This window comes from Syzygium oleosum, unplaced genomic scaffold, assembly GCF_021117445.2.
Source record: "Syzygium oleosum isolate NSW1041296 unplaced genomic scaffold, Sole_v2.1 Sole_v2.21, whole genome shotgun sequence".
In the NCBI taxonomy this organism is placed as follows: domain Eukaryota; kingdom Viridiplantae; phylum Streptophyta; class Magnoliopsida; order Myrtales; family Myrtaceae; genus Syzygium; species Syzygium oleosum.
Window position 1 is genome coordinate 6,533,490 of NW_026607505.1, and position 11,289 is coordinate 6,544,778.

General features: G+C 45.0%; 2 protein-coding genes across 2 annotated transcripts; one reads left to right on the forward strand and one right to left on the reverse strand.

Annotated features, from left to right (window-relative positions):
- The first annotated feature begins 301 nt into the window (after positions 1–301).
- On the forward strand, positions 302–5,366 carry LOC115671008 (hexokinase-1-like). Its single transcript, XM_030592436.2, has 9 exons — positions 302–676; positions 1,528–1,678; positions 1,777–1,959; positions 2,723–2,797; positions 3,019–3,174; positions 3,801–3,899; positions 3,988–4,118; positions 4,205–4,286; positions 4,640–5,366. The coding sequence occupies exons 1-9, from the start codon at positions 375–377 to the stop codon at positions 4,961–4,963; spliced, it is 1,503 nt and encodes a 500-aa protein (XP_030448296.1). The 5' UTR covers positions 302–374; the 3' UTR covers positions 4,964–5,366.
- Positions 5,367–7,000: 1,634 nt separating this feature from the next.
- Positions 7,001–10,518, reverse strand: LOC130140690 (receptor-like protein kinase 5). The gene is made up of 2 exons (XM_056320724.1): positions 7,657–10,518; positions 7,001–7,544 (listed from the first exon to the last, which is right to left on the reverse strand). Exons 1-2 carry the CDS (start codon positions 10,298–10,300, stop codon positions 7,114–7,116), a joined length of 3,075 nt encoding a protein of 1,024 aa, XP_056176699.1. The 5' UTR covers positions 10,301–10,518; the 3' UTR covers positions 7,001–7,113.
- Between the last annotated feature and the right edge of the window lie 771 nt (positions 10,519–11,289).

The following is an 11,289-nucleotide window of genomic DNA, read 5'->3' on the forward strand; positions in this document are numbered from 1 at the left end:
AAATGCCGAAGTCTTGACCAACCTTTAGCCGCTTCCTTCATGCGCACCTTACACGAATGGTCACATTCCTGATAACGTCCAAAACCCCGGAACCGCCAAGTGGATAATTCGTCTTTATATAACGATCAACTTGCACCTGCTGAATCAGAAAGCAGCGTCATCTAGGAACGCCCACAGACAGCGAGATCAACCTTTCGTCGTCGCTCGCTCGCTCGGATCCAAGCTCTGTCCCTCTGTTTCGTTCTCTCGGCAAATCTCAGGATTGTCAAGGTGTGTGAGAATATAGTACAGGACGAAACTTGGGTGAGTAAGCGAACCGTAACTCGCTCGGGGTCTGTGTGCTGTGGGGTTGGCGGCCGTGGGGGCGGTGGGAGATGGGTAAGAAGGCGGCGGCGATTGTCGTGTGCGCCACCGTGGCGGCGGCCGCGGCGGGAGCGGCGGTGGTGGCGGCGAGGAGGAGCGGGAGAGGGGTGGAGGAGGGGTGGTCGGAGCCGGATGGGAAGTGGGAGAGGGCGGCGGAGATGGTGAAGGAGCTGGAGGGGAAGTGCGGGACCCCGGTCTGGAAGCTGAGGCAGGTGGCGGACGCGATGGTCGGCGAGATGCGCGCCGGCCTCGCGTCCGACGGTGGCAGCAAAATCAAGATGCTCATCAGCTACGTCGACAGCCTCCCCACAGGGTAACCACGTTCCTTTTTCTTTCTTTTTCATTTCTGCCCATCATTGGTTTTAGCGGCAGAACTGACGATTTACCTCAAGAACGACATCAAATTTTTCCCGGGTCTTGTTGTGTAACGAACATTAGATTTGAAAAACTAATCCTGCGTGTCACCAGTATATTTAAAGTATTGGAAATTATGATATTTACCTTGTGCCCAAAAATTTTAAATGAGCTAGTATGATAGTTTTAGTGAGTTTCGCAAGTATCTTTGCTTCTAAATGTTTTCATTGAATGTGACCGTTTTGTAGAACGTCCCATTGTAGTAGTGTGTTCTTGATTGACTTGTTGGAATCATGTTCTTCATGGACTTGTTGGAATTTGATTGATCAAAGGTGTTTGATTGACAAAGAGATTATAAGTGGTGGAGAGACCTTGCTTTCGCGATCATTTAGACAGTAAAGTCCAAAAGGGACAGACGAATTTGAATTATGTTTCACCGTCTTTGTAGTCTCTCGTTCCATTTGAATTTCGGGTGGTGACGGAGCCGAAAGTGAAACAAGAATTGCTCGTATTTAGTCAGTTTGATTTTCTTTCTTTTGGTTCAAATGATTATTAGACCTTCCATGGGACGATCGACGAAAGAAGCTGATATCTGCCTCAAGTGTTTGATGCTTCCCCTGCAAAACTATGTATAACGTTTCTGGTATTTGAAACAACATTCAGGGTCGAGGGCCTTTCATTATATTTTGGAATAAAGTTTGGGTCTTCAAGCGCGATCGCCAACAACCTAGAGACTGCCCATACTTTTTAGCTTGCTGTTTTATTTTTTCCATGAATGATGAATCCAACACCAATTCTTGTCTTTCTTAGGGATGAGAAAGGGTTATATTATGCCTTGGATCTTGGTGGCACAAATTTCCGCGTCCTCCGTGTACATCTAGGCGGAAAGGAGAAAGGCATCATCAAACGAGAATTTGAAGAAGTTTCGATACCACCTCATTTGATGACCGGAAGTTCGAATGTGAGTCTCTGTCCATCTGTATAATTGCTAATTAGTGTTCCTGTACTAATATTAGTTCTATGCCCTAAGGCTTTTCTTTTATTTCCAATTGTTTATAGGAATTGTTCGATTTCATCGCCACGGCATTAGCAAAATTTGTTGCCACAGAAGGTGAAGATTCACATCCTTTCCCTGGTAGACAAAGGGAGCTTGGTTTTACCTTCTCGTTTCCGGTTAGGCAATCATCAATCGCATCCGGGACTCTAATTAAATGGACAAAAGGATTCTCAATAGAAGATGCGGTGATAATAACTGTCTTACTTGTCTTTTACAGCCTGTTACATTCATCCCATGACTGTCTTGTGATTAACTGCTGTTATGCCTATCTCTTTCATCCTGATTGCAGATCCATCCACCTCCACCCACTTATGCATGTGGATCCACTTTTGAATGGAACTCATTTTAAGCTTGTTTGTAAATTTTTCTCTTTCAAGAGATGACAGTTCAACCTCGTTTATACTAGAGACTGTTCACCAGGACAGAAAAAGGAAGTTACGCGAGCTAATAGCTAAAACATGCCATTCTTATCTCAGTTGAATGAGTTTGAGGACATGAGAATATGCCACTTGAAGTTCATTTGTGAATTGTCCAGTTGCTTACAATAAGAATTCAAGTCTTCAATCTGCATCACAGTGAGATACGAGAATCTCTCTTTGTATGGGTTATTTATATGTCTCCTTTGGATCTTGCTTATATTGCCAAATGGGTGGGCGAACTGGAGATTGTCGAGAAATGACTTGTAGTGCACTGTACGATTGTGGGTATTGTGGAGTTCAACTCTAAACTTGCCTTTGGCTATGACAAGAAAAATTTAGAAAAGCAAGCATAACAAGGATTTGTGCAAGTTCACTTGTAGAAGTGATCTATTATCCTGGCAGCATGAATGGAAGAATAAGTCTGTCATATAATCTGATTTTCCGACATTCTCATGTGTGTACCTATACAAACTCTGATGTCTATCATCTGACCCATGGTATTCTCTTTCCCTTATGGATATTTGAGTAGGTTGGAGAAGATGTCGTCAGTGAATTGAGTAAAGCTATGGAGAGAGTGGGCCTTGACATGCGTGTGGCTGCTTTGGTAAGTGTAGTTTATTCTTTACTGTTTAGCTTAAAACAAGAGATCTTTTAAGATTTTTATGTGTTCTACTTGGTGAATTTCTTCTGCATCAATCTGGACTAGGCACCATTGTATGGAAAAAAGGAAGAAGAATTAGGTGTTACTAATGTGTGCTTAGCACTTTCTGTCAACTGGTTTTGAGTTTCATAGTCAGGATTCCTTGACTTGCTTAGTTGATGTAGGTTAATGATACAATTGGAACATTGGCTGGAGGTAGATATTACAACCCAGATGTTGTTGCTGCTGTCATATTGGGTACTGGAACAAATGCTGCTTATGTTGAGCGGATACATGCCATTCCCAAGTGGCACGGTCCTCTGCCTAAATCAGGAGAAATGGTAAGTTCTTTTCCTCCTTAATTCTTTTATCCATTGTCACGAGGATCACTTTAACATTTTGTGAGATGAGGCTTATTGGATAACAGTAACTAGTAAACTAATAGATTTAGTTAAGTCAAAATTTCACATGATATATCAAGTTAGGAATAAGTTCAATGAAAAAAAAATTATTGATAAATGTCCAAATCTTCTCCATTATGTTGCTATTGCCTCGAAAATGTTCACCTTCCATGTTTGTTAATAAACTAACAGTGTTCAGTGCTCACCTGTCAGGCATTATCAAATTGCTTTTCAATCTTCAGCATTCAAAGTCACCGGTACTTAAATTTTGAGCCCTTTTTTTCTCTGTCACCAAACAAAGCCTACTTCATCTCATGATGTTGCGTAGACTGTTCTATCCCCTTGTTGCGAATCGAAGTTAAAATGATCCAGTACTGTTACTGTGGTCTTCTGTAATCAACTTATCAAACTTGATTTCATCTCATTTCTGGATTGTCATGTTATACTGCTGGATTTATTTATTCACTTCTTTTTCAAAATTAAATGCTTTGTTTGAAAGAAAGTGGACTGAACTTACCGAATATGGCAAATGTATGGTGGGTGATCAAACATCTTTGTCCTTGTAGGTTATCAACACAGAATGGGGAAATTTCCAGTCGTCACACCTTCCACTGACAGAATATGATCAAACCCTGGATGATGAGAGTTTGAATCCGGGAGAGCAGGTGGCTTCACTTCTTTTTCTATTTCAACGTGCCTCATGAATGTATAGTTTAAGAAAGATGTATAACTTCATTTTGTTGTTATCGGTAGACTTATGAGAAGCTGATTTCTGGCATGTATCTTGGAGAAATTGTCCGGATAGTTTTGTTGAGAATGGCTGAGGAATCAGCACTTTTTGGTGATATCGTTCCACCGAAGCTAAAAATTCCTTTTATATTAAGGTACAATTATAAATTTAATCCTCGCTGCTTCTTCATGTGGACACAAGATGGTTCAGTTTCCTTAAACTTATGTACCAAATTTGCAGGACTCCTGACATGTCTGCCATGCATCACGACACGTCTTCTGATCTTACAGTGGTGGGGAAAAAACTGAGCGATATCTTGGAGGTATCAGCCTAGCTGCAGCTTAATATCATACCTGTGGTGTCTCTAATGGCACCGCTTTTTCACTTCCGTTCTGTCTAGTACTAATGAAAGGGTAATCTCTAATTATATCAATTGTGAAGTAAATACTACTTTCACAGCGTGGATTGATTGTGATGTTTGGATATTCAGGGAGTTAAAATCCAAATCTAATGGTCCATGTTTCTGGACCAATGACGGATAGTTTTCTCTTGTGTGCAATTATCTACAGCTGAATCCGCAATTCCCCTTTTAATGCTTCACTTTCCTAAATTCAGTTCCCCACTTTCGGAATTGCTGAGTCCCCCTATAGTTAACGCTGATTTGTCCATCCTCAGATATCCGACACCTCCTTGAGAATGAGGAGAGTTGTAGTTGATCTATGCAACATAGTCACCACACGAGGTGCTCGTCTTGCTGCTGTCGGGATATTCAGCATCCTGAAGAAGCTGGGAAGAGATACCCTTTGGGATGGGGAGAAGCAGAGATCAGTTATAGCATTGGATGGAGGTCTGTTTGAGCACTACACCAAATTCCGGAACTGCGTGGAGGCCACTCTCAGAGAGTTGCTGGGACCTGAAGTAGCTGAGAACACAGTGATTGTGCTTTCAAATGATGGCTCAGGCATTGGAGCTGCCCTTCTGGCGGCCTCTCATTCATAATACCTCGAGACGGAGTGAACCTGAAGTATCTCGGTTTGACATGAGAATCTCAGTTTTCCAAATTTTGTATGCTTCCGCACCCTTTTCTCAGGATATCATTTGGGCCTCTTTGAGGTCTTGTTGTATCGTACTTCGAGGTGGGGTGCCAGTAATAGTCTAGCGAGCAAAGAATCGAGTAACTTCAGTCTAGATAGCTCAAGTATCCGATGAAGAAGAGATGCAAATTTAATAAGTTCTGAATAAATGAAGGATCAGGCTCCCATTAGGACACTCTTTAGAAAGCTCCTTTTTAGCCCTTATATTACTCCCAATAAAGCAGGAACTATCTTAGCTGAAACTCTCGAGGATTTCTATTTTGTGGATGTTTCATTAGAATTGATCAATAATAGATTGTTCAAGGAGATATTGTCTTGTATCTCAGAGGCCATAATGGTGAGTCGGCAAGACATTGTTACAAAGTGCCTGCATTTCAGTTTACTGAGGGAAATTCTAAAAAATTCCGATAGCTGCTAAATCATTTCGAAGTTACCGATCGCCTTAGTACCGATCTGTTATTTTGCATTATTCATGTCACAAGTTGGACAGAAGTTGCTGTAAAAAGTTTTGTGCATTCGTGAGATGATGTTGTACTATTCTTAAAACTCAATCGTATCAAGTAAACGGGTCTCATTTCTTGGTTCCTTTCATGTCAGCATCATATAATAGGCTTAATAGCAAATGCGGCAAAAGATCAGACATTTCACAGTGATATTCACGGTACAGCAACGTCTTTCGTCGCTGATGTGACTATCTTCTTTGAAGTCTTAAGCTGCGAATGGTAACCATTCTGTTTCAGAAATCAATTTCTAGCCAGAAATTGATTTTTCTATTTCTGTTTCTGGAGGAGTTTCTTAGCAAAAAAATACGTTCGATAACGACACAATTTCTGTGCCAGAAACAGAAATTTGTTTGATAACGGCACAAAATTTCTTCTTCTCGGGTGGTCGGCGGGCGGTGGATGGTGGCGGGAGGAGGGCGGGTGGCGGCGGGAGACGGTGGCCGGTGGTGGGGGCGGGCGGCGGCGGGAGGACGATGGCCGACGGTAGGAGATGGTGGCTGATGGACGGTAGGCGGCAGCCAACGGTGGCCGGCGGTGGGAGGTGGGTGGCAGCCAAAAGACGGCGACCGGTGGCGGGAGACGGTGGCCGGTGGACGGCAGCCCACGGCGGCTGGCGAGAGATCATGGTCGGTGGACGGCGGGCGGCGGCCCACGGCGGCCGGCGGTAGGAGGAGGGCGATCGATGGTGGGAGATGGTGGCCGGTGGACGGCGGCTGGCGATGGGAGGTGGGCAGCGGTGGCGGGAGGAGAGAGGCCGGAGGCGGGTGGTGGCGGGAGACGGTGGCTGGCCTATGGCGGCCGGCAGCCGGCGGTGGGAGGTGGGCGGCGGCCAAAGGCGGGCGGCGGTGGCCGAAGGAGGGAGGCCGGGGGTGGGAGGCGGGTGGCGGCGGGAGATGGTGGTTGGTGGTGGGTGGCGGACGTAGGCCGCCGATAGGGGGAGGAGGTAGGCGGCGACATGAGACGGTGGCCGGCGGCGGCGGCCAGCGATGGGTAGCGGCGGTCGATGGGCGGCGGCGGCCGGCGATGGGCGGCGGGTGAGCGAACGGCTAATAGTGAGGGAAAGTGATGAGAAGAACAAAAAAACTTTGTTTCTCATTTCTGTTCCAGAAATAGAGAAGCTAAAAATTTTAACTTCTGATTTCTGTTCCAAACCTATTTCTGGAACAAAAATTTGTTCCAGAAATAGAAATTGGAATTTCGTTACCAAACAGATTTCTGTTCCAAACCTATTTCTGGAACAGAAATAGAGAAACAGAATGGTTACCATTCGCAGCCTTAAGTAGCAGGAGTGCTCTTCATCTTCGATCTTTTATTGCCTAAATATAGGTTTGCTCACAAAGTGCACAACCTTGTTCTCTATCTATCTAGCTCAAATTTACATATACATCTCTCTTGTATTCTGTATATTCTATCGTACACATTCAGAAACTAATACACAGTTAGACAAAACGTTTGATGCTTATCTTTATTTAGAATAAGTTGAGGAAGTTTCACAGAAATTGGCAGTCCAAATCCCTTCACCCGGCTTCTGCAACTGTTCTGGTGCTAAAAGTCAGTAAGTGTTGCACTCGAGAACATGATAATCGCTGCGCGGCATTTCCTTGTACTTGGAATTTCCGAGGAGGGGAATGACATCGAACTCGTGTCGGGATTTCTTCTCGACATTGTAAAGCTGATCACTGCATTTGAGCAGCAATTGCAGTACCTCCTTCATTGTGGGCCTTGTGGAAGGCAGAGTAGCAGTGCAAAAGATCCCGAGCTTAAAGACATTGCTAATTTCATCTAGGTACGAGTTGTCCTTGATCTCCTCATCTATCGCATCAGATATCGGCTTGCCATCTTGGACGTGACGCCGTGCCCAATCAGCGAGGCACATGTCTTTGGTCCCATCGTTAGCCTCCCTCCCGGTGGTCAGTTCCAAGAGAACGACTCCAAAACTATAAACATCGATCTTCTCATTAACTCTTGCTGTATGAGCATACTCTGTTATTCAACAAAGAAAAGGCAAGACATAACTAAATATTCTTGCTGGTAAGATATGAGGAAGGTGAACTTGCATAGCTGAAATGAACTCATGTTAAGTGAATAGACAAACCTGGTGCAAGATAGCCGAAGGAACCGGCAACAGTAGTCATCGTAACGGCTTCTCCGTGCTTGGCCAACATCCTTGCAAGGCCAAAGTCAGCAATTTTTGCATTGAACTTCGAGTCTAAGAGAATGTTGCTCGATTTCACGTCTCGGTGGATGATGGGTGGTGAACAATCATTGTGCATATAGCAAAGTCCTTGAGCGGCTCCTAGCGCAATCTGTAACCTTTTGGGCCAAACCAAGAACATATTGTTGGCTACACCTGAGACGGGTGACGATCTTTTGGTCTTGTGAAGCCAATGGTCCAAGCTGTGATTTTCCATGTACTCGTACACTATGAGTTTCGAGTTCTCACAAGAAATACAGCACAGCAATTTGATAATGTTCAGATGCCTTATGTTGCCAAGTATCTCCACTTCTGCTAAGAATTGCTTCTCCAGCTTCTCGTCCAATTTTCGGTTATTTGAAATCCTTTTTACTGCGACGGTCTCACCTGAACGATTCACGATAATTCTGTATACTTTCCCTGATCCGCCACTTCCGATCACATTATGCTCCTTCAATCCCGACAGAACATTCGATTCTGTAAAATTCAAACTTTGGAATGGGGTCAATTTCGGAGTTGAATCAGATCTGTCTCTCTTCTTTCTGGAACCTCTGATTGTGAATACCACCGCCAACAAAATGAACATCGCCGCTGTGATGGCCAAGATCACAATCAAGGCAAGATTGGTCGGCAAGCCTTTGCTCGATCTAGGGGATTGGGAATTGCAGACATTGAGCCTCATGAACGAATTGGATGCACAGAGGCCCGGGTTGCCCGGGAAACTGGCGTCATACGCGGGGTTCTCTAACTCGTCTGGGATTTGTCCACTGAGGCGATTGGAGGATAAATTGAGAAGGGTCAGCTTCAGCTGGCCGATTTCAGGAGGAATCAAGCCGGACAGCTGGTTTTCAGACAGGTCCAACTGCGTGAGTACTGGTAGAAGACCGATTTTGCTAGGAATCGGTCCCGACAATTGATTGTGACTTAGATTCAGAGTGTTCAAGGAGTTCCACGAAACAATAGCTGTGGGAAGATTCCCGGAGAGCTCGTTCTGACCTAGCAAAAGCGACGTCAGAGAAGGAAGCTCGGTTAATTCAGTTGGAACGGTGCCACTGAGGAGGTTATGACTGGCATCAAACATAACCAAGTTCCTCCACGAAGACACAGTGCTCGAAATCTTGCCAGAGAATCTGTTGTTGCTCATCTCGATCCGACCGAGGTTTCGGGACAGCTTCTCGGGAAGCTCACCGGTTAATCCATTATTACTCAAGATCAAAGTCGTCAAGTTCGGCGACGTCCAGAGTCCACCAGGCACATTGCCAGTGAATCCGTTGTTGTTCAATCTCACGATGGACAAAGTACTGCAATTTCCTAGTGACTCTGGCAACTCCCCGCTGAGATTGTTGTCCAGTGTTGCCAACCCGTACAGCATGCCGCCATGGCACAGTTGTTCCGGCAATGTGCCAGTCAAGTTGTTGAAGGCCACTTCGAATCTTCTGAGTGCGGAAAACTTGCCAAAATCTGGGGGGATCGTGCCTGATAAATTGTTGTTGGACAGCCTGACATCAGACAAAGCGGGAAGATGACTGATACCTTCCGGGATTTCACCGGACAATTGATTGAACTCTAAATTCAAGCTGGATAGATTCTCGAGCTTCCCAAAATCTTCAGGTATGTTCCCCGTCAAATTGTTAGCAGACAGATCGATCACGCTCAGGTTCATGGCGCTCACTACCTGAGGGATCGACCCGGACACATTAGTGTTGTACACGTACAACTTGCTCAAGTTCCTCAGAGCGAAAATGCTGCCCGGGATCTCTCCTGTCAGTAGATTCATCCCCAAATCCAAGTGCTCGAGAGCCTCCATATTCCCAAACGTCTCAGGGATTCCACCAAACAGGTTTGTCTGCGCCATCAAGAAGAACCGCAGCTTCTTCAGGTTGGTGAAGTTCTGCGGTAGCTGCGACGGCACAAACTTGTCATTGTACTCGAGCCTCAGTTCTTCGAGATCAGAGAGGCCAAAAATCTCTTTAGGGTAAGTGCCATTGTACTCGGACTGGTAAAGGTGAAGGATCCTCAGCCTCCGCAGGCTCGCGATCGACGCTGGGACATTGAATGAGAAGCTGTTGGCGGCGAGAATCAGGACCTGAAGATTAGCCATGCGGTCGATATCAGATGGAATAGGACCTTCGAAGTAATTCTGGGACAGGTCGAGGTACACGAGCTTGGAACAGTTGTAGAGAGCGGTGGGAAACTCTCCAGGAATGTTGTTGCAGGAGACGTCGAGCTTGGTCAGGTTCTCGAGGTCGCAGATGAATGGGGGGATTGCATAACTTATGCTCAGGTTGAAGAGGTTGAGCTCAGTGATCGAGCCGTCTTGGCAGGTGATCTCGGGCCATGCGCAGTGGGAGGATGAATTGGAGGCGACCCAGTGGGCGAGGGAAGATGGGTCTTGCCAGGATTGCCTGAGCTTCAACAGGACTTGCTGCTCTTGGTCTTGGATTTGAGACTCGGCAACATGGAAGAGGGAGCAGAGGAAGACGAGACAGGGGATGCAGAAGAAGAAGAATTGAATACGAGGAGGTGATGAGGTTAGTCTCGGCATAATTGAAGGTCGTTCAGAGTCTTTTTCTGGTTAGACACTCTCCGGTGTTCGAGCTAGAGATTTATCAGCTCGACATGAAGCAAAACGTGACAGTTTGCTTTGTTTATTGCTCGGCAGAGCCCCAAGGTTTTTAACCTCGTTTCAAAGTGCTAGAATTTGGCGGGTCCTAAGATGATGGGTGTGGAACGAATTTGTTCCTTCTTGTTCTTTTCCATTTTGCTCCCTTAATGTCTCATCTCTGTCAACGGATGAAAGAGGGAAGAGTCAAAGAGAAGACGTTATGAATTATGGCAAAGATCGAAATTTGACGGACTTTATTGGGTGGCCAATCTTGGCTTATGCCGATATATATTCCGAGCAACACAGCTTCCACATTTCAATTTCTACTCTCCTCAGACCCTTGATATGGTAAGGTTAGCATTATAGTTACCTCTATCGAATATATGTATGTTCACATTTATGGATAGTGACCTATCTCGGTCCACTCCTTTTCGTTTCAAGAAGGAAAAAGAAGGTGCAGTTACGGAACAGTAATTATTACAACGTATGCTATGGGATCAACAAGAATTATTTAGAGTCATAGATAAACTGAAAAGTTCGATGTATATCATTCCGTTGAATTTCCACGTTCGTTGGACATTTAGATTTCTCAAGACATGTTAAGGGAAATTATAAGAACCCTCTACTGAATCCCATCGAAAAACTCATGCTTTCGTGCAATTATTATGCTGCAATTGATTTTACCCGTCGCATCAATTGTAAGTAAAGTCTATACAATATTTTTATGATAAATACCAGTCTCTTGTCTTGCCCTAAGCACAAGCGTATAACATCGATCACCTATAGAGATAGGTATGCCACCACGTTATCTGTTGACCCTGCGAAAACCTTCAAAAACGGGGGGTACGTGGTTGCCTGACCTACACACGCCATAGGAAATTCAAGGGAACAAGTAGAAGCTCTCCAACGTTGAACGTTGACCGGAGACT

Coding starts and splice junctions, on each gene's coding strand:
- LOC115671008 (XM_030592436.2), top strand. CDS start 375: ATGGGTAAGAAGGCGGCGGCGATTGTCGTGTGCGCCACCGTGGCGGCG. Junction 2,798..3,018: donor ACATGCGTGTGGCTGCTTTG/GTAAGTGTAGTT, acceptor TAGTTGATGTAG/GTTAATGATACAATTGGAAC. Junction 3,175..3,800: donor TGCCTAAATCAGGAGAAATG/GTAAGTTCTTTT, acceptor TTGTCCTTGTAG/GTTATCAACACAGAATGGGG.
- LOC130140690 (XM_056320724.1), bottom strand. CDS start 10,300: ATGCCGAGACTAACCTCATCACCTCCTCGTATTCAATTCTTCTTCTTC. Junction 7,545..7,656: donor CTTCGGCTATCTTGCACCAG/GTTTGTCTATTC, acceptor GTTGAATAACAG/AGTATGCTCATACAGCAAGA.